Here is a 27,123-nt window from a genome sequence, read left to right on the forward strand (position 1 = left end):
AAGTATAGTGGATCGATTTTAAAAGACTAGGAGGTAAAAGTGACCTACAAGGTCATATGCCCTGTTGGAATAGTTGGAGGGACCGAGAGAGTAAAATGACACCATTGCAATTTGCAAGAGGAAAAGCTGGATCTATGGAAAAGACTGCCTCCCTCCATCCCTAAGTGCAGTTTTAATATAAGAATTCATCATTAAAGATAGTAGTCTACTTTCAGATCTCTTTAATGCAGCTACATCTTTTTCTTCTTATTTTTAGCCATTGAACCTCCCTCCTCATTCTCTTCATATTATTATTTTTTTTAGGGAACTGTTCTCTTCATATTATTGAAGGACATGGTAATTCTTAACCTCTTCCTTAACATGTCAAAATCTAGGGATGGATGGAGTAGAAAGTCTGATCCATTAAAAGTTCAGGGAAGGATTAACAGAACTGAACTTTTTATACTTGTTATGCCATGAATCCGTGTGTGCCAGGAGTTAGCAAACGGTCAGCGCAACCTATGAGTGAACCAGATACACATGACGAAGGTTTTTCCTTCTTAGCATCAGGAAAATCAATATCCGCTTAGATAACAATTTTGAAGAAACACAAACTCTACTCTGTAATGGTTCAACTCTAAGGCCTAAGCTTTCACATATTCACGAATGAATTGCTCAACTGCTGAAACATTACCAGTCAGACCAGCACCCTCCGCGACTGTCACCCTGTTCTGGCATTGACTGAAGTAAAATGTTTCTCCAGGGTTCCCAAGCTTCACTTCATCAGTGGTGTCAGCAGATGATATGTCTTTTCTTGATTCTCGGAGCTTGTTTCTACAAAGTAATAAATCAAGACTTGTTAGAAGCCTTGTGGACTACAGATTTACTTCAATTATTGAACATGTTTGTGGCAAGCTCTTATATAGGTGGTTCAAGTATGTTACCCTATGTACTCCAGATAGTACTTGTGTACACAGTAAAGTTGCAACGTTACTTATAGCAAAACACACCAAAATCTTAGTGATTGATTATAGATGACATCACAAGTTGATGCACTAGTTATGCTAGTATGATACGTCAAAAAGAAAACCATACATTTCTTTTTCCAATTGCTTCTTGATGAATTCTTTTGAGTGAGCCGTAACTTTATCTGTTTTGTTGCAGAATATCAGAACATGAATCCTCTTCTTCACTACAGTTGCCTTTGTCAGAATGTCATACAGGTACCTGTGATAAGGGAATAAATTTGAGACAATACCAATTGCAACAATAAATTGACACAACACACAATTTAATACTTGTCCTGGCATGAAAGAAGGTCCTAGTCATACTCCTAAATTCAATCCAGTAAGAGATGTAGACTGTAGTTCAATTTTAGCTAAATAAACACCACTACACTCATTTTTAGTAATAACATGGATTACGTCAGCAAAATTACTCTGCAACGACTTGCATGGTGGACAAGAAATCTTGAGCATCAACAGCAAAAACTATCCCAGCTGCTTGAGGCAGGACTTCATCAAGCTTGGGTTTGAGCCCTGCATGACCAGGAACATCAACAACATGAACAGGCTTTATTTTGCTTTTCTGCAGAGAACAAGAACAGAGATCAAGCCATCTGTTCAATTGCACTTTAGTCAGCAAATACATGTTTCTACATAACCAGATAGTCTTCCTTTCGCTGAAAATATTTCTCTGTAATGAGTCGTCTTACCCTCTCCAGCTCTGAATGAAGCACAAACGTATCATTGTTTTGTTCCATTGAAATCACAGTTCCTTGATGTGATTATCCATCCCGAAGCTAAGGGAAAAGCAAAATTAGCACAGAGACAACCAGAAGAATCTTTCTCTCTATTCACTACCATTCCGCGTATTCGACTTCTATTAGTTTCTTTTCTTCTTTAATGCAATAGCTATAGTTTGATATAGAATCCATTTCTCAAAGTAATGGAAACCTTTCTCTTATAGGAAATGGTTCGAAAATCGCTATTCCACCTTTTAGGTATCGTGAAAAGTGATACCTGTGAAGATCGTGCAGATAGTCTCAAGGCAAATTAACTCGAAAGGGCAAAAATGTGCTCTGTCTGATGTTGCCATACAATATATATCACAGACGAATTCAGATCGGAGCATATTAAGTCGAATCAAGGAAACAAGAAAAGTCAACATAGATGCCCAATAGACTACAACATAACAAGCAGAATGGGTAGTTCATTCGGAATAGTAATTTACTGAATTACACTGGAGTTCCAAATTGGTGGCCATTAAATGTTTAGTCATTATTCATCAATTTGACAAAATTCCATCTTCCCACTTCAATCCACCAGAAGTTGAATAGGATGCCTCTCAGGGAATAAGAAACACAAACACAAAAATGCCACACATAGTCATACACTGAAATAGCATGATTGAAATAGAAATTTACCTGGTAGAAAAGAATACTTTTGCCACCACCACCGAGCCCAGATAGGCAGATAGCACGAAACTGCACACACAAAAGCAGCCAGACATTGCTCATTAATTTATGTGCTTGTAGCACCAGCAAAATAACATAGCACAGGTGCAACTTTAGATTTAGAAGTTCCACTTGTTGGTGACGGTGACTTCAACTATACCCATTGAGAATTTTCTGTGTTCTTAAGCCAGGAATCAAATACGTGCAATGCAGCTGATCAGATAAATTAAAGTCAAACTAGGCAGTACGAGTTACTCAAACATTATATCAACATGTTCCCGTGACAAGGGTGTAAAAAGATAAACTCGGGCTACGAACAGTCTTCGCATCATATACATAAGCTTAATTGATCATAGTTGTTAATATAAATAGCTATAGAGCTCAGCTACCCAATCAGATCAACAGCTAGTTCATTCATGGAATTGCAGGGGAGACAACTTCAGCAAGTTTTTAACTCCGGAAACCTGATTTGAGTTTTGATTACAGGGACAGAAGCACAGCGTACAGGATGCAACACCACTATTTACACCCAAATTTGGCACCTAGGATTAAAATAGGAAAGATTGCCAAAATTTGGAAGTCTACCGGTTTCCTTCGAGTGGGCCGGTCTGACCGCCGTGTGTTGGGTGGTCAGACCGCCAGTTGAGGGCCGGTCAGACCGGCGGTGTGTGGCCGGTATAACCGGCAGGTCCGAGTCCGACTGTGTTTCGTCGGGTCTCGAGGTTTCCTTGCTTGGGAAGGCATGTTTCGGGTTTCCTTTGGTTTCTGTCCCGAGTTGGACGTGGAGAAGGGCTTGTAGAGGGCAAGACCAACCCCTATATAAGGGACATGGCCGGTTTTTCATATTGCTTTTAGTGATCTCTTAGTTTGTCCATCTTTGTCGGTTTGCGCCGTAAACCGTCTGCCGCCGTTGCGAGAGTGCGACATCTCTTTGTAGGTTTGTCCTGAAAACCTTCCATTTTGCCCACGAGACGGGTAGTTATTTAGAATCGGCTCCGCTAGCCAGTTTATTTGTCAAAACCCATCTAGGTCTAGCTCTTTGCTAGATCGAGGTGGTTGGCGACTCTAGGGTCACCGCAAGGCATAAGGTGCTACGATCGTAGTTGTCAACTTGTCAAAAAAAGTTGCCAACACGATTTTTGGCGACTCCATTGGGGAGATCCGTTCAGCGTCAACTCAACTTTGACTTCGCCATGACGAAGCAGTCATCATCCAAGGCAGAGGTGGAGCCGACCAATGTGATACCAATCACATTGGATGACTTCGAAGGGGAAGATCGCAAGTCCATGGAGGAGTACATTAAGGAGATCACACAGGAGGCGTTGATGAGGGTGTGCACTAGGACTTGTCAAGGCGTGATCATCAAGCCCGGGCCACGTCCTAAGCTCACTCCCGATTTGGTAAGCAATGAAGAGGTAACACAATCTATCCAACAACAAGTTGCATCTACAATAGATTCATCCATGATTATTTTTAAAAGTAAGTTAGATGCAACTATTGAAGGTCGATTTGATGAGTTTTTAAGAACTAAATTCGGCCCTCTCATGGCCAATTTTATGTTAAAAGATAAAGCCTCTACCAGTGCTAGCCAAGCTCCTATAGATCAAACAAGTAATGGAACCGATGGAGCGGCGCAGACAGCCGGTCCGACCGGGCCTGATGGCCGGTCAGACCGCAACTTCGCCGTCGGTCCGACCGGCCAAACGGCCGGTCCGACCAGGTATTATCCTGGCGGTCAGACCAGGACTCATGCCGGTCTGACCGCACCTCTGGACGTCGGTCAGACCGGGCCCTGGACCGGTCAGACCGGCGCAATTATTTCGATTCAGGGGATAGATCCAATGACTAATGCTAGTTATTTGTATCATCTTAGAACATTTGATCCTCCTGTATCTACTGCTGCAATTAATCCCCAAGTTCCCCCACATGTTCCTAATGCTTATAATGATGTTGCTAGGGGATTTCCTCCCGATACTAGGCAAGGCCAATATAATCATATTGCGCCACAAACACAACCTATTAGGCCACCAAATCCACCACCAAATCAATATAGGCCTGATAATATGGAGGAAATAATTAGTGGGATTATTAGGGATAAATTCGGGATTGAAGCTAGGAATCGTGCTAAGGTATACCAAAAGCCATATCCTGATTATTATGATAATGTACCATTTCCTCGTGGTTATAGAGTTCCCGAATTTACCAAGTTTAGTGGTGAAGATAGTAGGACCACATGGGAGTATGTAGGTCAATTTTTAGCGCAATGTGGTGAGGCTAATAGTGATAGTTTTAAATTGCGCTTGTTTTCTTTATCTTTGTCCGGTACCGCTTTTACATGGTTTACTTCTTTACCGGCAAATTCTATTCATACTTGGGCTCAATTAGAACAAAGATTTCATGATTATTTCTATACTGGAAAAACTGAGCTTAGGTTATGTGATTTGACATCGATTAAGCAAAAATATAATGAGCCTGTCATTGATTATATTAAGAGATTTAGGGATGTTAGAAACCGATGTTATAGCTTGAATATAACTGATAGAGATTTGGCTTGTCTTGCTTTTAATGGTTTAATTGCTCCTCTTAGAGAAAGATTAGATGGCCAACAATTTCTTGATGTTAGTCAACTTATGCAAAAGGCTCTGGCTCAGGAAAGCCGGGTTAAGGATAATAAAAAATTTATTAGACCATATGAGAAAAAGCCTAATGTTAATTTGATTGATTACCCTGAGGCTAGTGATAGTGAAGATGAGGGTGATCATGATATGTATGTTGCTGAGTGGTCATGGACTAACAAAAATAAGCCCTTTCTTTGTTCTAATCTAATGCCAACTCCTCGTAAAGATCGGCAAAGTGAGATTAAATATAGTTTTGATGTGGCCAAGTGTGATAAGATTTTTTATTATCTTTTACAAGAAAAACAAATTAGATTACCTACAGGCCATATCATACCATCTCAAGAAGAATTGAAATGTCGAGCTTATTGTAAATGGCATGATTCCCACTCTCATTCTACTAATGATTGCAATGTGTTTCGACGACAGGTTCAATCGGCCATAGATGAAGGACGATTGAAGTTTACCGATGGTTCTAAGATGAAGCTTGATCATGATTCTTTTCCAGTGAATACAATTAATTTCAATGATAAGAAGGTGTTGATTTGGCTGGAGCAAGCCGAATCTACTAAGGGAAAAGGAGTAATCATTGGTGAACCGAGGCCAAAGATGATAGTGCCAAAGAAGCCGGAGGTTGGTGTTTGGAAGGAAAATAAGAGTGAAGCTTCAACTTTTAAAGCTCCTAGGAAGACCAAAGTGACCCTTGATATGCTTTTGGAAAAGTATGAAAAGCAAGGTGGTGAGAGAGCTCGCAACAAAGGGAAAAGACCAAGATCACCTCCTAGGGAGCAATTTGGTCACTCACCAAGACGGTCGCATTCACCTCCATACCATCATTCACAAGACATGTCATGGGGTCCTTATCCAATGCCGCCGCCGGGTTATCCTTATCCTTATTACATGCCATGGGGGGCAACACCGCCAATGTTCAACCATGTGCCTCCAATGCAATTCAACCAAGGGTGGGGAGGACTAAGGAGGCCAATCTATGAGCGTTTGTCTTCGCCAAACAATGGCCGGTTTTATGGTAGGAACCGGGCCAATGAAGAGAAGAGGGAAGGAAAGCGTATTAAGGTGGAGGCAAGGACTTCGGAAGTGATTACCATCAAAGTGGGGTCTCATGATGTGCCAATACCTTCTGGAGATGAAGTTGGAGAGTCTTCAAGCAACAAACCCGAAGCCGGTACCAGCTTATCGCAGTTGGCCGGTCTGACCGGGCCTTCTGGCCGGTCTGACCGCAGCCATACGGCCGGTCTGACCGGGCCATCTGGCCGGTCTGACCGCCGACCCGACAATAGTCCGACCGACGCCTCAGGCCGGTCTGACCGCCCACCAAATGTCGGTCTGACCGGCGCATCTGGCCGGTCTGACCGATGGTCTACGTCCGGTCTGACCAAGCTCCAGCGCCAGTTTGACAGGAGGTTTGCAAAGGACAATGCGGGGGCTTCATCGTCATCAAGTAAACTCAATAGGGGGTACTATTTACCTCCTGGAACAGAGCCGAAACCTAGGTGGATGCCTAAGGATTTAACGGCTACTCAAAGAAGAAGGTTGCAACTTCTTCGGGCCCAAGAATTGAGAGAAAAGAAGGCCGAAGAGGAAAGAGATAGAAAGTTCAATGAGTTGCGACCGCCACCGGTTTGGAGACGTAAATCCGTAGAGAAGGAAGAACCGGTTGTTGTAGAGAAGAAGGAAGAACAATCGGTTGATAAAGATGAGTCATCTCCAAAAGAAGACATGGATATCAACATGGTATGTATGTTGTCTATGGAGTTTTGTGCTATGGATAAAGCCGAGGTTGCTTAGTTTTCTCTAGGTCCTAAAGATGCGGTTTTTGAGAAGCCCGATGAATCAAACCGTCATATGAAGCCTCTCTATCTCAAAGGTCATATTGATGGGAAGCCGGTCTCTAGAATGCTTGTGGATGGAGGTGCCGCCGTGAATTTGATGCCGTACTCGTTGTTCAAAAAGTTGGGGCGTGGAGATGATGAGTTGAAGAAGACCAACATGATTCTCAATGGCTTCATTGGTGAACCAACGGAGGCGAAGGGTATCTTTTCAGTGGAGCTTACCGTGGGAAACAAGACGCTACCAACAGCTTTTTCATCGTCGATGTGCAAGGTAACTACAATGTAATTTTAGGGCGTTGTTGGATCCATGCCAATTGTTATGTGCCTTCTACCTTCCATTAATGTTTAATTCAATGGGACGGCAATGATGTTGAAATTGTTAAGGCAAATACATCGGCCGAGGTTGCAATGGCCGATGCTACTTTTGAGTGGCATCATGGGAATATTCAATGCTTATCGGGGATGGATCTTTCTAGCTATGATTTCATTAGTATTTCCGATGGCAAATTTGTACCTATCTCTGTAAAGCCGGCTAGTTTAGCACGGCTAGGCCATGTCAATTTGTGCAATGAGTAGAGAAGCTAATTTAGAGTGGTTACAAAAGAGGGTACAAGAATATCGGTCTACAAAGAACGATATTGGTGAAACTATTGAAGATTTTGATGAAGTGGAGAAGCTTGGACAAGGGTTTACATTGGCCGATCCATTGGAGGAAGTAGACATAGGTGATGGAACTAAACCAAGGCCGACTTTTATAAACAAAAATATGAGAGCCGATTATAAGGTTAAGATAATCGAGCTACTTAAAGAGTATGTTGATTGCTTTGCATGGGTGTACCATGAGATGCCGGGTCTTAGCCGTGAGCTTGTTGAGCATCGGCTTCCAATTAAACCGGGTGTTAGGCCTTATAAGCAACCACCTCGTCGTTTTAATCCTTTGCTATATGACCGAGTCAAAGAGGAAATTGATCGGTTGTTGAAGGCGGGGTTTATTATGCCATGTCGTTATGCGGAGTGGGTTTCTAGCATAGTCCCGGTGGAGAAGAAGGGGAGTGGTAAGATTAGAGTTTGCATAGACTTTAGAGATTTAAATAAAGCTACTCCCAAAGATGAATATCATATGCCTATAGCCGACATGATGATAAATGATGCCTCGGGTCATAAGGTGATTAGTTTTTTATATGGTAATGACGGCTACAATCAAATCTTTATGGCGGAGGAGGATATGCACAAAACGGCTTTTAGGTGCCTGGGATTTGTTGGTTTGTTTGAGTGGGTTGTCATGACTTTTGGATTGAAGAATGCCGGTGCAACATATCAAAGGGCAATGAATTTGATCTTCCATGATTTACTAGGTATTATCTTAGAAATCTACATTGATGATATTGTTGTCAAATCGGATGGTATGGAGGGACATATAGCCGATTTGATGTTAGCCTTTGAGAGGATGTGCCGGTATAGTTTGAAGATGAACCCACTTAAATGTGCTTTTGGTGTGTCAGCGGGGAAGTTCTTAGGATTCATGGTGCATGAGAGAAGAGTTGAGATTGATCCTAAGAAGATAGAAAAAATTCGTGATTTCAAAGCACCGACATGCAAGAAGGGAGTTCAAAAGTTGCTAGGTAAGGTGAATTATTTGAGAAGATTTATTTCTAACCTAGCAGGTAAAATCGATGCTTATGTTCCTATACTTCGTTTGAAAAGGGAAGCCGATTTTACTTGGGGGGCAAAACAACAAGAAGCGTTTGAGGAGTTGAAGAGGTATTTATCTACTCCACCCCTTGTGTGGGCGCCTAAAGCCGGAAAGCCTTTTTGGTTATATATTGCCTCCGAAGACAAAGTCATTGGTGCCGTTTTGACGCAAGAGGAGGATGGCAAGGAATATATTATTACATATTTGAGCCGCCGTCTTTTGGATGCCGAAACGAGGTATGTCTTTATAGAGAGACTTTGTCTATGCTTATACTATGCTTGTACCAAATTGAGGCATTATTTGTTATCTAGTACATGCATAGTTGCTTGTCAAGCCGATGTTATTAAACACATGTTGCAAAGGCCAATTCTAAGTGGGAGAATTGGCAAGTGGGCATATGCTTTGATAGAATATGATTTGGCTTATGAACCATTGAAATCTATGAGAGGCCAAATTGTATGTGATTTTATAGTAGACCATCATGTAGATATTGCTTATGAGGAAGAGGTTTGCCTAGTTGAAGTTATACCTTGGAAGATTTATTTTGATGGTTCTTCTTGCAAAGAAGGTCAAGGCATAGGGTAGTTTTGTTTTCACCTAATGGCATGTGTTATGAAGCATCGGTTCGTTTGGAATATTATTGTACAAATAATCAAGCCGAATACAATGCTTTATTATTCGGCTTACACAAGTCATGGAGATGGTTGGAGCTAAGTACGTGGAAGCTTTTGGTGATTCGAAATTGGTGGTGCAACAAGTCGTCGGAGTTTATAAATGCTTGGACGGATCACTAAATAGGTATATCGATTCATGCTTGGATATTATTGCCAATTTTGATAATTTTGCTATTAGACATATTGCTAGGCATGATAATTCTAGAGCAAATGACTTGGCACAATAGGCATCTGGCTATAGTGTGAAGAAGGGATTATTTCTGGTATTAGAAGAGCCGGTGCTTAATTTCAAATCTTTGTGCGAAATTGGCAAAATTGGGGAATAGGGGCGGTCTAACCGGCATTGCGTGGCCGGTCTGACTGGTTGAAGATGCACTTAAACCCCCTAGTGGGTTTTGGTGATTAATGACAAGGTGGTTAAAGGGGACTAACGTGTTTATCAAGTTTATTCACAGAAGTTTAGTCCCAAAGCAAGTTGTGATGGCTAAGAATGCAAGGAGACCCCCCAATTTGAATGTTCCTAAGTGCGAAAAACACCGAAGGTGATTAGACTAGGTTTTTCACTTTCGAAATTGAGTTTAGGAAAAACCGTACTATTAAGAGGGGTTTCAAGTGTGGTTCTAGGGTATACAAAGTGCTCTTAGTCATATCCATGAGTCAAAATATTTTTGGAATCATTTTTTGAAAAATGTTTTTTCTCCCCGGGACAAAGAGGGCTACCCGGAGGTTCTGGCCGGAACTTCCGGGCACCGTTTCATTGCAAAAAATTTCCTAAGTGTTGCCCGGAAGTTCCTGGCACTTTTGCCCGGAACCTCCTGGCAGGTTTCCAGTTTAAACTTGTGAGTAACGGCTAGATGACGTCACCTAGCCGTTATATATATGGATTTCGTCCCCAGGTCACCCTTTGGCCATTCCACTTCAGCTCTTTCATGTTCTAGGGTTTTCTAGCCACTCCCAAGCTTCCTTTGCTTCCTCCACTCAAATCTAGAGCCTATCTTGTGAGATTGAGAGATTAGATTAGAGTGTAGGAGTGTTTTGGAGATAGCTTGAAGATTAGGTTTGTTTGAGCACTTTGGATACCTTGTGGGCTATCACCTGGGCTTATTACTCTTGGAGATCTTCTCCTAGATGGTTAGGTGTCGCCCGTGAGCTTCCAAGGATCTTGTGGATGTCCCGGGAAAGTTTGTGAAGGTTTTCCTCACCTCCGCAAGGAAACGAGGTAAGTGAGTAAAGATTCTTGTGCTGAGTTTTCAGAGGTTGTCCTAGGTAGAGCAACTTGCACTTGTGGTCTTTTCTAGAAGGAATTGTGAGTTGGATCTTGGTGGTCACTCAATTCTAGAAAATGACCTAGAAGTGTTGAGTTGAAGGCTGTGGACTTCTTCTCGGATCTTTGCATAAGTGAGGCAAGGGGTTAATCGAGACCCGGCTCTTTGAGCACCTCAAAGGAGAGTAGGATCCGTGTGATCCGAACTTCGGGAAAAAATCGCCTTTGTCTCTCTTGTGCATGATCTGTGTTTGAATCTGCTGGTATCTTGTGATTTACATCTTGTGCAACTCTGTGCCTGATCATCTCTAGCTAGGACCTGTTTTACTTCCCTGATTTCATTTTTCTCTGTTGCCTGGAAGTTCCTGACGCAAGAACTCCGGAAGTTCCGGGCTGCTCATCATTGCTAGGAAGTTCCGGTGTTCTTCACCAGGAGGTTCCGGGCCCTGTTAATTTAACCGCTGCGATTGTTGAGAAAATTTCAGGAAAGCCTATGCACCCCCCCTCTAGGCTATATCTCTGCACGTTCACTGGTGACTAGGGGCGGTCTGACCGGCCACATGCCGCCGGTCTGACCGGCGACCCCGAGCGGTCTGACCGGCCTTGTATGGCCAGTCTGACCGGTTCTGGGCAGAGCGTTGGGGGGCACGCTTCAATCAATTTAGAGGCCGAATTAATTGTGAATTCGGACATTTGTGCCTAGGAAACAGAGGAGGATTGGAGAATTCCTTTGATTAGATATCTGAAAGATCCCACACTTAAGGTTGATCGGAAAATTCAGCGGCAAGCGTTCAAATACACATTGCTTGATGAAGATTTATATCACCAAAATATAGATAGAGTCTTGTTGAAGTGTCTAGATGAAGATCAATCTAAAGTAGCTATGGGAGAGGTACATGAAGGAATTTGTGGAACTCATCAATCGGCCCACAAGATGAATTGGTTGCTTAGGAGAGCGGGGTTCTATTGGCCGAGGATGATTGAGGATTGCTTCAAATATTATAGGGGATGCGAAGCTTGTCAACGGTTCGGCAATGTTCAATTGGCGCCCGCCGCCGTGTTGAATCCCATAATCAAACCATAGCCGTTCCGAGGTTGGGCTTTGGATTTCATTGGTCAAATTTATCCTTCGTCATCAAAGGGGCATAGGTTCGTGCTAGGTTCTACGGATTACTTCACCAAGTGGGCCGAAGCCGTGCCGCTGATGAATACGACTCATACGGAGGTAATTGACTTTATTTTGAAGCATATTATCCATAGATTCGGTATTCCGCAAACATTAACTACGGATCAAGGTGCTTCTTTTATGTTTAAGGAAGTGAAGAATTTTGCCGAATCTTATGGTATTAAATTGTTGAGTTCTTCTCCTTACTACGCTCAGGCTAATGGACAAGCCGAGTCAAGTAACAAGACATTGTTGAAACTAGTGAAAAAAAAGATTGAGGAACACCCAAAAAGGTGGCATGAAGTGGTTTCCGAAGCATTGTGGGCGCATAGGATATCTAAACATGGTGCCACTAAAGTCACTCCTTTTGAGTTGGTTTATGGTCAAGAAGTCGTTTTACCGGTTGAGATAAATCTTGGTTCTCTTCGTTATATCAAGCAAGATGATTTGTCAAGTGAAGATTACAAGACGTTGATGGGAGACAACTTTCATGAAGTCATCAACAAGCACTTGAAGGCTTTGGAAGAGATAGAGAAAGAGAAGAAGAGGGTGGCCAAGGCGTACAACAAAAGGGTGAAAGCAAAGTTGTTTCAAGTTGGAGACTTGGTTTGAAAGACAATTTTGCCTTTGGGTACTCGATCTAGGGAGTTCGGTAAGTGGTCTCCTAGTTAGGAGGGTCCTTATCGAGTATGCGGCATTGTTCGAGGAAACGCATATTTTTTGGAGACACTTCAAGGGGAGCATTTTCAGCGAGTAATCAACGGGAAATACTTGAAGAAATACTTCCCGAGCGTTTAGCAAGACGCTTAGGAGGTACTATGGCCGGTAATTGGATTATCGCCCTAAGACCAAAAACATGTTCTATGCTTTTAGATTCACGTTGTTCATCAAAAAGGCAGGGGGGGCATGTGTTTACACCCAAATTTGGCACCTAGGATTAAAATAGGAAAGATTGCTAAAATTTGAAAATCTACCGGTTTCCTTCGAGTGGGACAGTCTGACCATCGTGTATTGGGCGGTCAGACCGCCGGTTGAGGGCTGGTCAGACCGGCGGTGTGTGACCGGTCTGACCGGCAGGTCCGAGTCCGACTGTCTTTCATCGGGTCTCGAGGTTTCCTTGCTCGGGAAGACATGTTTCGGGTTTTCTTTGGCTTTTATCCCGAGTTGGACATGGAGAAGGGCCTGTCGAGGGCAAGACCAACCCCTATATAAGGGACATGGCCGGTTCTATTGTAACAACCAATCTACAATCAATCAATCGAATCATTTTTCATATTGCTTTTAGTTTTCTCTTAGTTTGTCCATCTTTGTCGGTTTGCGCCGTAAACCGTCTGCCGCCGTTGCGAGAGTGCAACATCTCTTTGTAGGTTTGTCCTGAAAACCTTCCGTTTTGCCCACGAGACGGGTAGTTATCTAGAATCGGCTCCGCTAGCCGGTTTATTTGTCAAAACCCATCTAGGTCTAGCTCTTTGCTAGATCAAGGTGGTTGGCGACCCTAGGATCACCGCAAGGCATAAGGTGCTACGATCGTAGTTGTCAACTTGTCACAAAAAATTGCCAACAACCACCTAGCCATCTAGGATCGGACGAAGGGATTGAATTTGAAAGCAAGAAAAACTAGAGTAACTAGGGCATGAATCGATACATCACCTGCTAGCAGCAACACAATCGTCACGGCAATCACCGCGACCGCGACGTAAATCTGCTCAGGGGGCTGCTGATGGATCCAGCGCCCGAATTGGCCTACCCACACCTCAGCGCGACATCCAGATCCGATGGCAGTAATTTTCGAAAGAATTCCTTCCGCAGCACAAACATTTTACCGATTTTAGAGATGTATTGTAAAACTTTCAGAGTACCAACTAAAATGATGATAATACGATAATGCGTAGATTCGGACATCTAAAGTCTAAGCGAAATGTATCATCTCATATTCTTTCTCCTAGCCAAAACGAATCAGCAACAAATGCCAAACAGATTTTATGAAAAGATAAAGGGATGATTAATGTAATCAAATTAAGACAGCATGAATAGGAAAATAAGATCAACATAAAAAGCATTGACGGCTAGCCAGATTAAACCTATGCAAACCATATGCGAAACCTTTCATGTCATAGGTTTTAAGACATAGCTAAGCTATGTCGTTTCAATCTTAACCATGTCAGTTTGCTTTCAAAGCCTTCTAGAACGATGATGAATTCAGGCGGTGGCATCTTTGTAGTAGCGCATCATTGATGTCATCCCCATAGGGCACATGCTTTACATCCTTGATGCCGCTGATAATAGCAAGGCAAAATAGCTGTCCTTTTACGGTGGTAGATGGGGCAAGGAAATCACAACCAAGTTTGATGTATTAGCAAGGGACGGCGGTCCTACTGCTCACTGACATGTGGGTCCAGGACCTCGGGCCCACATGTCAGTCTGCAGATGCTATTTGGGTGGATGCTCAACTTGCTTTAATTGATTTGTTATGTCATTTGTCATGTGTACCATATTTTTAATCATATATACCAGTATCGTGAGTCGTAGCCACAACCAGCATCCTCATCTTTTTTTAATGTACAAGACATGTGTTCTTTATCCTAATTTCTCAACTCACCACTCTTGTTTTCTGTGCACACATTTCCAAAACTGCTAAACAATGCGTTTTTTAATTTAAAAAATTATATAAAACAGTAGCTTTAAAAACATATTAATCTATTTGTCAAGTTTTTCATAACTAATATTTAATTAATTATGTGTTAATCCATCACTCTGTTTCATGTGTGGAGGAGAGAGGTTCCCAACACCTCCAAAAGAACACAGCCCAATTATAATCCCTTTGCAGAAATTACCTATCCAATAATCGAATTGTTTTTATCTCTGTCTTGCCACGTGCTTTATTCGCCTAGTAAAAAAAAATTCAAAATGACGGCTTGACACAATTGATGACAATATTAGGTTTGATGCAATGATTAAGTTATTGTACTTGTAGTTGCATAGCTAGATCAGCGAATTTACGTACTACTTTCGTTCCAAATTATTTCTTTCTGTATTATTTGGCATAATATACTAAGGCTTGAAATAAAAGACTGTAATGCCCTTATCAAATAATGTGTGTGTCGAAGCAAGAAGCTCCTCTAGCGGGAAAGTAAGATACCATCCTTGAGAGTTCGTCAGGGTATAAGTTCCAAGCTCGTGGTTGGGGCACGTGAATGAGTAAGCGAAAACAGGTGGTTTTATACAGGTTAGGGCCCCTAAGAAATGTAACAACCTACTCCATGTTCTTTCACTATGTGATGATGATCAAGTTTACAATGGATGTTGGTGTGATGTGCTAAGTGGGAGAGGATAAACCTTTACTTCAACAAGGAGATAATGAACCCTTCTTCATTGAGTCTGAGGGTTGAATCTAACTTAGCCTAATCCAGACAATCTAACCATTTTCTATGTGGCATGAATCCGTCTTTTATACGTGAAAGGGAGTCCACAGCATTCATGCATGTATACCAGAGCAGGGTCCAACCCCACAGGGATTGATATACTTGATCTTATCACTGTCTCTCCAAACAGACTAGTCGGATGTGATTGGCTCCCTACCAGCTAACATGTGAAGTAGATCTACCAAAGTCTTCATCCCAATTGTCGATGGGCCCACTCATTAGCCATCGATGCTTTTAAGAGAGGGCCTGTGGAATGCTTGCTGAGAGTGCGTCGCGTAGCCCATCTTTTTCTTCGGGGCGACATAGCATGCATAACCATGTTCCCCATGTCATCCATGATCTACTCACAAGATGTGTAACACCCCATAATTAATACAGATGCGCATAGGACCGAGTCAAATCCCCTTCATAAAAGAGATTTCCCTAGAAGACCTCGGGTCCTAGCACTGTCCTCTGGGCCTTGGTCCCACCTGCAGTAGTCATTGGGCCACCGAGGTAGGAAAGACATGCTCCCGAGCTACTGCTGCCCACGGACCGTCTTCGTCAGCTCAAGTAACACTTGGAGTCCTACATCATTTTCTATTTTTTCATGGTGGGTTCCATGGCATCCCAAGCATCCGATGAAGTGGGGACCCTCTCCCACTCCTCCGACAATATAGTTGAGAATAGAAGAGTGGTTAAATTTAAATAAGATGTGATTGATGGAACAAGTAATATTTTCAAGTGACAAAATATTATGGGATAAAATTTAAATGGTAAGATAACTAATTTGAGACGAAAGAAGTAGATCGCTGCCATCAGCGAGAATTCATATAGAGCAGAAAACAAAGTACTTTCATACACACTTTCCAACATTAATTGCATATACATCCTCGGGAAAGAAATAAAAGGTTTGATGGAGTAGGCAGGGATTCAGAATAAATTGTGAGGGTTAACAAAGATCCACTGGCTTTTGATAAGCTAAGAAATAGTACCAATTCTTTTCCTCACATTTTACATACGCTTCTCTTGTTGAAACATATTCAAACATAAGCTACAGCAATTCCTAATAGTAAAAAAGCATATTCAAACATATATGAGTAGGAAAAAAAGAAAGTTGTAATGAAAAAAAGCATGCGCTACAGCAATTCCTTATTTTTCTCAACATGACCATAATATGCTCATTGTAATCTGGGTTGAGACCCCACACACCAGCATGTCAGCCCTACATTGAATTATTTTACACTTAGCATAACATATAAGAATATTCTAATCTACAACAGAGAGACTACCCCAACTTCCCGATAGTGGGTCAATAGAAACAAGACAATTTCCCCACAGGACAGACCTATGCAAAATATATATATATTTGATGTCTTAATTTCCCTACAGACAACAATAGGAAATGTTTTGCATTACAAATTTTCTCGTAGCAAGAAGTCATAAAATGATGAAGCCAGAAGACTTCACGATATTACTTAGAGAAAGTTAAGTGTCTTGAGACGTGGATTGTATAGTCTTCATCAGCAACTTTCAACAATCCTGAACCATCTGAATCCCACCGTGGCACCATGACAGCATAAATAGGATTTAACTGCAAACAAAGCAATCCCTAGAGAGAATGCATTATCAACATCATCAATCTACCAAAGCACAGTTGATAACAGAGGCAATATCAGAATGTAGAAAATAAAATTTGTTGCAATTGCAAAAATAATAGAAGAGCATTGAAGACATGATTGTTTTCGTGCAAAAAATCGCTGACATGAGTTTATGAAACTGACCTTACAAATTATACATGTTTTCAGGCTTGGATGATGTATAGATCTTGCCTTAATATGTAGTAGCATCCCATGGAACTTCCTGGTTCCATGATAAATTGCTCACGGAACTGACCTACCCGCTTGCTTGGAATATCGATGGAGAGTTCCTCCAAGCTTGGCATCCCTTCAGCTTGCAACCCTTCACCACATATTAGAAATTGGTTTCCCACAATGAACGATCCAGACACACGTATAGCTATTCCTGTTTCTCCGTGAGCACGACAGTGTAGCTTCTCAACAACATGAACAATTTTCTCTCGAGGACAATCACCTTTTAACTTCTTTCGTATATTTGATAAAGTATCAAATATGTCACTTTGGCCAACATACACATTCCCTGAGAAACTGAAATAACAGAATAGATGATACAAAATATCATGTGATTTATGGTGGCTGAAAATACTGGATGCTCCCTTGCAGGAAAGTGATAGTCTAAATCATAAAAGTAGAATACATATGTTTGTTGGATAATGGTTGAGAAACTCGCACTCTGGCAGTAATAGCCAGTCATGACTCCTTGCAATCTAAAAGTAAAGAGGAAAGCATGGCTTACGCAAATTATGACTGATAATTCACCTAGTTCTGTCTAAATTTCAGAAACAAGCCAACATTAAAGCCAGTTCCCGCATTATGCTGTCAGAAAAACAGAACCGCAATATTGATTGAAAAAAATGGAAGAAAAATCTTAGCAAGCCAACTTTCTTTGGTTTTGAATGAACTGGGTCCAAAATAGGATTCAAATAAGATTCGGACACAGTTGATTCAGATACATGGCCCTAATCAGTGGCCACATACTGATGGCCTGCTAGTATCTGGATTAGAAATTAATTACGGAAACACAACTGATCTATGGGCTACACTCTATATACAGGTTTGCTTTTTCTTGAGAAACTCTATGTTAGTGAACCCTTAAACAGCAAAATGATGCTACATAGCGTACTACAGATATTTTTTTACAATCCTGAATAGGTTTAATATCACCAAAGGTACCTGAAAGTTGATTCTTCCATGTAGAATGTCTTCATATAATGCCAAATCCCATCAGTGCCGTTAAAGAGGAGGTAGTAATGTACGGCAAGCATCTGGGATTGAGAAAAAACAAGTTAAATCTTTCTGCTATTGCATCCTTACTTTTGGTTGTGTGTGTGTGTGCTTGTTATTGACTGGCTATTCGGCAACAATAAGGAGGGAGGGGGATCGGGAGTTTTGCCTTTATTCCCAACCACCAAAATTCCCACATGCTTCTCTGGTAATAAAATGACAGGAGTAAGTATCTAAGATTCAGTCACTCAGATATGAAAAAACTTGGTAAGGGGCTGGAGATGAAGATATCACAGAAAATCTAGTTTTTGCCAGCTGAAATTCCATTAGTAGTAATAGAGTTGATGAAAAAGGGAGACAACAGCAGTCACCAGGAGTTGAACTGGAGACCATGCACTGCAGACTTCAGAGAGCTACCATTAGACAACACGTGGTAACTTAGTGTCATGGTCGGCATCACATATCGTCGCAGAAGGCATGGAACATGCTGTGACTTGGATGGCTCCCAGATTGCAGTGACAGCCGCGACGCAAGATGAGGAATAGCGCACATCGGATGACTACAGTACGAAGCTTGCAGTCGATAAGATTAGCTTGAGTTTGTTAGAGTTTGTTACCTACTTTCATTAGCAATTTGTTAGCAATTCGGTTAAGATTTGTAAGTCTATTTAAAGGCAATGTTAGATGGAATAAAGCAAGTCGAATTCAATTCATTCATCTCATCTACTTTCTCTGTTTCTCATCTTGTTCTTCCGGCATCGCCATCACGGGGCATCACACGACCAAACCCACGTCCTCCTACCTCCCATACCTATCCAATTCGATCTCTTCCTGGAGCCCATAACATTAATCGTGGGCTGTACAAATATTTGTACCTGCAGTACAAATAAATTTGTACCGGCAGTACAACTCGAAATCTTTCAGCTAGTACACATTTCTATCAGGCCCCTCTAAGATGAATGGATATTGCAAGATTTCACTGAGAAACTGAACCATGGAGTTAGCCACTCAAACTCCCCATCCCAATACGGCAATCTGACTTTCACACATTAAAGTCCCATTCCCTCTAGAAAATTATCCCCAATCAAACAGCTTGTTAGGACACTGCAGCAGGCCTATTGCCATATTTAGCAATAATTGCATGCATATTAATTGATTACATTCATATTAGATGGTTAGTTATCATCCCATTAGGAGTGTTAAGCCTGTTTATATGGCTGTCATCTTTGTACCCATTAAGCAATAAATAAATAATATTGTCTCTGATGGCTCACGACACAACTAGACCACAAGTGAGTTCATGATGGCAAAAGGTAGGATAGTTGGGGGCAAATAGAGAAATCAGAAGGGTTCGGGGAAGCGTAATTCAAGCAAGCATGAAAAAGGGATCTATTTCATGCTTGCTTGAATTTAGCATCACTGACAGCACAACACTAATGCAGGTCAACATAAACCCAAAATTATACTCAAACTCGGAAGCAACTTAGTACATGGATCCAACTCTTTCAAAGCTCTGCTCTCCTCCATACCTGCACAATGGCCTGCTCCTTGTCTAATTCCCATCTGGACTCTGTCCTAATACTCCCACTGAACATTTGTGAACCATCGACTCTGTACTAATCTCCCTATGGAGTTTTCACGCCATAATAAACAGAAGTTCTCTAGCCTCTCGGCTTCTCACTGCCATCCTCGGAGCCTCATTCTGGTGGCATCACAAGGGCAAGTGCTCTCCCCTCAGTCCTTGTAACCTTACCAATCATTCCATAGAACAAACATATAATTGATTGTGACATCTTTAAACTATGGACCTAAAATAGTACTCCCTCAGTTGGAGATCGTGAGGTTTATATTTTCTGGGTTCTTGTATATATGAAGCCAGTTGTTTTACCAAAATAATGTTTAAGGTTGCTCTACTATACAGTAATGCATGCACTACCGCATCACCTCCACAAATCCAACTGCATATGCATGAACTAATTGTACAGGTAACTAGGAATCTCTTGAAGTGTATGCAGGGTACTAATCGTGCATGCGGCTGAAAGGCTAAAGCAGAGTATTGAAGCCAAATAAGCCACAAAATGTGCTTAGGGAACATATGCACCCAATAAATTTCAGCGAGGGACTTGAGAACATACACCTAACAATCTCCAGCAAAGCGAGTATTCTTTTTTCCCCCTTCTAAGGTAAAACATCTACTCCAGATGCGAGGTCCAACCAACAGCCTAGCAGGGAGAAGCAGCAGCAGAAAAGGCTTAGAGGCAAGTTCCTCAATTAATTACTATGCTTGCAAGTCAAGCTAAGTTCCTTAAGGTCAGATCAGGTAAGACACTTTAGATCTCTTTAGCTAGAAAGTGAGAACTACTTTGATTTGGCTACCTTTATCTCACTTTCACAGAACCAGGACGAACCACACTTCCTACTAATACTATGACTTATTGCAACTTCGTAAAATATCTGTACTAGAAAATCTTGCAATTTCAATAGTCAACCACTTATGATGATCTGAGCCCTTGTGGCTTGCTACAGCTTTTGCACTAGAATCATTGACTCCACTAAATTCAAAAGTTATTGTGTGTTTAGGTTAACTTATGCATCCTATGGTTACGCAATGTTGATTGAGGCAGTTACAAGTAACAATGGATATATCAAACTAAATAGAAGTGTGGTTTCTTCAATTTGTCATTTGGGGGCATGCCAACATAAACTTTATTGTGTTGAACTACAGTAGGAAAGAATTAAAACTGACATGTGCTACAAGGTACTGACCTCTGCTATTTGCTTTAATCTTTCTGTTGGATCAACAATACTTTTGACATAAGCTACCAAGTCCACGGTAGTGTTTTCATACCTCTTGATGAATGGGTGTGACAAAAGCTGCAAGATGTTAAATATTCTTGTCAGCAAAAGGAAAAGAAAAGTGTATCACAATCCACAAAATTGTGTTGATATGGAAGATATATTGACATAACATTGTGATTAGATCAAGCCATTACCAATCACAATTTATACTATGCTTATTATAACAACTAATGATACTCGAAAGAACCATGATACCTTATCACAAACGATATGCCTTTAATTCATATATACAGAACTCAAACTTCTTGAAAATCAGCACATACATTACACAAAATCTCTTTACCTGCTCACACGAAGGCCTTGCATCAGCGTCTTTTTGCAAGCAGTCATTGATGAACGAACAAAACTCAGATGAATAAGAATCTTTTGGTGGTGTTGGTGATGGATCATCCAGAATCTGAAATACTAAGTTTGTAAGGAAACCAATGAATTGCACAAAAAACATTACAAAATGTTAAATAACTTGGCCTCCAGTGCCATGTGATGCTTTGTCTCTATTTTTACCTTGCTGGGTTCAAACAGGAATGCATTCAGGTTCTAAACTAAGTCTATAAATTATCTGACTGTAAATATAATATTATTACATTAATACTATTGATCGTATGAGTGTCGCAACTCGCAAGTTGTGACCACTTTCTTCCAAAACTTGCAGGAATGGAATATTCTTAACCATGTATCGAATCACAAAACCATCCAACCAAAAGGTGCAAACAGTGGTGAGTAGTCACAGTTGATCAACAATAGAAGAGGTCATATTGCATACTACCAAAATAAACAATAATTATAAACAAATAAATAAATAAAAACTGGCCACGGAACCACATTACCTGCAGCATGAGGTTGGCTGGGCCTTCATTCACATTATATGGAAATTTACCAGTAGCACACTCCAATATTGCTAGTCCAAGACTCCAAATATCAGCAGCATAAGAGTAGTTCTCGTTACGAATTCTCTCAGGTGACATATATGTGACTGTGCCTACAAAGGTAGCACACTGGAACATATTTATTTAGCAGAAAATATATCGTTGATTCAATCTAAATGATTTGACGTCATTGAAGTACTATTCAAGAACAACTAGCATACAAGAAACATCAAAGATCATGCACACATGACACATCATATCCTGTCTGCAGAATGCCAAGTTTCATGATTCACTTGCTTATGTATATACTCCTTCCGTTCACAAATAGGTACTCCCTCCGTCCCAAAATAGAAGAACCTATGATCGGATGGGACATTTCCTACTACTACGAATCTGGACAGGCAGTCTGTCTAGATTCATAGTATTAGAAAATGTCCCATCCGTTTAGGTTCTCATATTTTGGGACGGAGGGAGTATCATTTTAAGATTCACGCAGTCAAACCTTGAAAATATTAAATCAACAATATATGCAAAAGAATTAGGATTGGATATTAAAAATGATACCAGTAGACGCATCACGAAAAACGCTTACATGTAACTATATTTCCAATAATTTTTATAAATATATTATTAGAATAAGAAATGATAAAACATCTGCATTGGAGACTGTGTCAATGTCCTAAATAACAAGTATAAAATAACAGAGGAATTTTTTTTAGTCTTTAACTGTATTAGTTTTCAGTTTCTAATTTTTTAGCTCTGTTGGTCTTATAGACCTTTGTTTCCCCCTCAGGCTTTGAAGGTCTTTGCACTTAATTAACGACTCCATCTGTCCCAAAATGATGCTATTTCTCCACCTACCCCTTATCTCAACCAATCACAACCATTCTCCATTTGATTTCTTCACCTACTTTCTCTTCTCAACCAATCACAACCTTCCCCAAATCATTTCCACCTACTTTGTTAATACCAATGCTCAATGCCAGAAATGCTTACGTTTTGGGACGGAGGTAGTACAGACTATAGAGAATATTGTAATATATATTTATCAGCAGGGTCCTCCCTACTATTTCCCTTTAAACAATCAAATTGGCATATAAGGAACACAAAAATAAAACTGTGAAGATTGTAACCAAGAGAAGTAGCATACCATGGCCATCGTATTATCCAAACCAGCACTCACTCCAAAATCTGTTATCTTTGCCTCACCCTTGAGATTTACCAGCAAATTTGCTGGCTTTATATCTCTATGCACTAGATGTCTTACTTCATGCAAGTAGCGCAAACCCTGTAGAATTGTACAACAGAACAAATTATATAGTTTAAAAGGTTGATCAACCAGCCTGAGTTATACTAACAATAACATAGAAATGAAGGGCAGATGTGAAAGATCCATACGAGCAATACTTTCTGCAGCATATGTGCAAGAACTGGTTCTGGTATTGATTTCTTAATCTTTATAACATTAGCTAAGGACCCACCATCCATGTATTCAAGGGCGATGCTTATTTGTCCAGAATCAGGCATGTAGAATGCACCCTGGAATTCAACTAAACCAATATAACAACATGCTTCACATAATGTTCTCATCTCATTCAGAATTTGTTGTCTCTTCTCCTGCGAAAGGCATCAAGAAACATAGGAAGTATGGTGACTTAGATTACTCATTGCAATAAAATAGACGAATTGCATGAATCAAATGAGTCGATCAATATAAGGTACAAAGATTACTGCATGCAATACCAAATGAGTTTTGTATCATGAGAAGATAAATTATGAACTAATCCCTCGGTTTTAAATTTTTGCCAGTACGCGTACTTGGGAGAGTCAAATTTCAAGTGATTTAAATTTGAATTGGATCTTATTTGCTACAAAAGATAAATGTTATAAAAAAAGGAATTTAGAAATTGTGTCATCTAGGCATTTACCAGAAGGGATAAAGGATAGAAGAAAAAAGAAAGATTATGTATTCTTTAGTATTTCCAATTTTATGCTACAAATAGAAATGAACCTTCTACTCCAGTGTCACTCAAACTAAATAGAAATCCATCTACAAATGTCAGTTCATATTGGAACTTGGAAGTACTCAGCTTCAACATCTCTCACTCCAGCTGGCCCCAAATATTAGGTGTGGCAAGGACATTTAATCATAATGAAAGTCGATAAGGGAAAAAAATAAGTACTATGAGAAGGACAGAATACTCCATCATGCAAATAGAAAATATGGATGAATATATGGTTTAGTTTGCTTCATTGGAAACAGCTTATGCCAAAGTATAAATAAAGTATGTGGTTAGAAGGAATCAGATTAGACTTTACTTGTCTTGCATTTTTAAAGTAGGGCCCAAGATGAATCTAAAAATAGACATAGTGATGCTAAAAAAATATTAATCTTGACTTACAGAGTAGCACCCCAAGATGAATCTAGAAATGGATATAATGGTGCTAACGGCTAAGAAAACAAGCAGTAGCTAAAACATTAATAACTCAGCTAGACAAGTTCCACTAAATTATTGGCATGAACATTTATAAGTCTAGTTTCTAAGTCTTCTATGTGCAGATTTGCTCAGATAAAGTACTGTAAATTACATACTGAGAAAAAAACCATTTGATTCACATGGAATTATTTTTTGAAAAGTGGAAATAGCTGATCATAATCTGCCTTTTGTACAATTAAGGAACAAAGATATGAACCTTCTCAAATATATTTATCTTCTTCAAGGCCAAAATTCGATGAACTGGTATAAAAACAGCTCTCTGCACAACACTGCTTGCACCATTACCAATGGGGCCAAATATGTGCATATCATGAGAGGCACATCGGTATGCCTTTTCACCAGAATCTGACTCCTCTGGCCCAGTGCTTCGTTTATGAAAGCCATGCTCATTGATGTTATACTCACCCAATGATCTACTCAACAAATTCACAGTTCCACCATCAGAAACCTTCAGAAAGAGTATAAAAATAAAATTATTATGAATATAAATAAGAAAATAAGGAAAAATATCATGTAGGTTAGAACAAAATGCTTGTTGGGCATTACCCAACCCAAAGAATCTTTGATGTTCTTTCCTATTTTAATATTCTAATTTGATCATGCAGCAATGGTACTTCTGCATAAAAAGTATAAATTTTAACTTAACTTAGTATAGTTTATGCATACAAGCAAGAAAAAAAATTGTAGGTTTGGCATGCTGTGAAAGGACAGAGCTAGCTTAGGAAAAAGATAGTGAGTCATAGAAAAGAAACATGAAGCAACAGACTACGTTAACAGAAACCAAATATTACTCAAATTTACAGAAAGCACACAGAAAAGAAGGCCAATTCATGTGGTGCCATGTGTTCCAAAATCCAAACAGGCCATTGATTTGAGGAATTTTGTCAGCATGTGTCATGTGGAGAGAGCCAACATCAGTACTCCCACCTGCCTCGACAAGTATTGGTGCCACCAGCAGTCCAGAAGGCATAAGTCCAGATAAGACCTTAGTTAATTAGTTGCTTGTTGATCCACTTAGTTTTAAAGATTGAGTGAAAGTAGAGGTAAGAGTCCTCAGCCACATGTGCTAGGGGTCTTGTATATATGGACCAGTTGATATCAATGCAGGCAAGCAAAGAAATTGCCGATCTAATATCTATCTCTATCCCTGTTCTTCTTGCAGTCTGCACTTTTACCTTCACTTCCCTTACCCTACCTTCAGTACCAGTCCTGGCCAGCAATGCTAAACCACCAGGCACCAGTTGCCCATAGCTATCCAATCTGTTCCTTCCAGAAATATGGCAACCTTTAAGGGTACGTATGTAACATCGATATTTTTGTTCCTCCACAACCACGGTTACCCACCAGTAACAGATAGATTAGAAAAGGCATAACCAAAGTTAGATGCTATTCAGTAATATATGTTACTGGATATGCAAGTATGCATGTAACAATTAGGCAATTAGCAGCAGCTACGTTTTTAGTATGCGTGTAAATTGCACAATCAAACATCCAGGATGATATGGAGAATATAAATATCAAATCTAGAAAAGAAAAATGTGTTTAACATTGTCCTAACAGTCTAATTATCTTTCATATGTGCATGTAGTTGAGTAAATAATGATGGTGCCTAACTGCCCAAGCCATGATTCCCTTACCTTGACTTTGTGAACACTCAACAGCGTCTTTGCAAGTGTTTTTCATGCCTTTAAGAACGATTTCAATGCCATTCGTATTTATCAAATTCAAGGTCTCACTAGCACACAAACTAGTACTTCCAATAACAGTGACAGGTTTCCAAGTTAATTATATGCTTGGCAAAATATTTAAGTTCGATACCCTGAATCCATGATCAATCATAATGCATAACTCATTCCACCTCCAATGACAAAGTTGATAGGAAATGTTGAGAAAAGAAGTTAGTATGCAGCTATGCGCATAACTGGGTAATAGCATCTGAAGCAATATTAATATTCTGAGTGTAGTTCCTCACTAGTTCAGTTAGCTGACTATAATTCAGGTACTTCAACACAAAATAACACAAAAGTAATTGAAAATATTACTTACAGAAAAAAAACTACATTTAGTCACTCACACTCAGTGTACAAGGGTATGTGAAAACTCACAGAACACAGAATTCAATAGGCTAACTGGCTTTGAATAATGAGACAGAAACATCTGGTTGAGACACTTCCCTATAGAAAAGGCTCAGCAAACAAAGGTCAAGGATCTCTATGCAATAGTTCATGTGGCAGTCACTTCCAAAACTCTGAAAGGTAATTGATCCCCCACATTAATTATGAGATTATGTTCATACTCCTAGTCCATTTTTATCACTTTATGATAGACAAATCCCACAGTACCACGCCAAAAAAGGGAAAAAGAAACTAAAATCCATAGTTCTAGGATCGGTTGGTGACTATGCAAGTGCACGCCCAAACACTTCCTACCATATAAGCTCAAAAACGTAATGGAACTCATGCCATTGCCAATACCATCCCCAATTCCAGCTACCTCCGTGAGCTACACAAGGAATGGCAGGGCGCGCCCGTGCTTACCACGTAGGAGTCGCAGGTGTCCTCCGGGAGAGGCACCCTGCTACTGACGCCGCCCTTGTCCGGGTCGTCGAACAGCAGGGGCTGCAGCTTCTTCTTCAGCTCCTCGAGCCCCGCCATCGGGAGGCCGCAGACGGACCCCCGCCAACGGGTCGGGCTCGGGCTCACACACCGGGCAGAGGCAGCCCCCAAAAGGAAGGGAGAGCAGCACGGCCGGATCCGAGGAAGAGGGGGAGGGGCACGAGCGGCTGGAGATAGGGCGGACCTGCGGCTCCGGCTCCGGCTGCGGCGACGGAGGGTTGGGGAGTGAGGGGATCAGGGCGGGGGGGCTTTGGTTTGGCTTGCGCGCTTGGCTGCTTCCTCTGCTCGATCGGTCGGGGCGGGGGAGGGGAGGATCCAGGTGGACG

At 40.8% G+C, this 27,123-nt stretch overlaps 1 protein-coding gene and 1 pseudogene across 8 annotated transcripts; both read right to left on the reverse strand.

The window, feature by feature from the left end:
• Window positions 1-623: 623 nt before the first annotated feature.
• On the reverse strand, window positions 624-13,805 carry LOC107276633 (uncharacterized; annotated as a pseudogene).
• Window positions 13,806-16,219: 2,414 nt separating this feature from the next.
• On the reverse strand, window positions 16,220-27,038 carry LOC9267453 (mitogen-activated protein kinase kinase 3). 8 transcript variants are annotated; one of them, XM_015788459.3, is made up of 11 exons: window positions 26,720-27,038; window positions 24,379-24,595; window positions 23,083-23,301; window positions 22,835-22,972; window positions 21,646-21,813; window positions 21,102-21,215; window positions 20,726-20,833; window positions 18,130-18,165; window positions 17,910-18,001; window positions 16,881-17,264; window positions 16,220-16,708 (listed from the first exon to the last, which is right to left on the reverse strand). In XM_015788459.3, exons 2-10 carry the CDS (start codon window positions 24,487-24,489, stop codon window positions 16,901-16,903), a joined length of 1,350 nt encoding a protein of 449 aa, XP_015643945.1. In that variant the 5' UTR covers window positions 24,490-24,595; window positions 26,720-27,038; the 3' UTR covers window positions 16,220-16,708; window positions 16,881-16,900. The 8 variants fall into 8 exon arrangements, with proteins under 8 accessions (XP_015643945.1, XP_015643943.1, XP_015643942.1 ...); XM_015788457.3 differs by having other exon boundaries at window positions 16,220-16,690; window positions 24,379-24,630; XM_015788456.3 differs by having other exon boundaries at window positions 24,379-24,630.
• Window positions 27,039-27,123: the final 85 nt, after the last annotated feature.

Source organism: Oryza sativa, chromosome 6, assembly GCF_034140825.1.
Source record: "Oryza sativa Japonica Group chromosome 6, ASM3414082v1".
Classification (NCBI taxonomy): domain Eukaryota; kingdom Viridiplantae; phylum Streptophyta; class Magnoliopsida; order Poales; family Poaceae; genus Oryza; species Oryza sativa.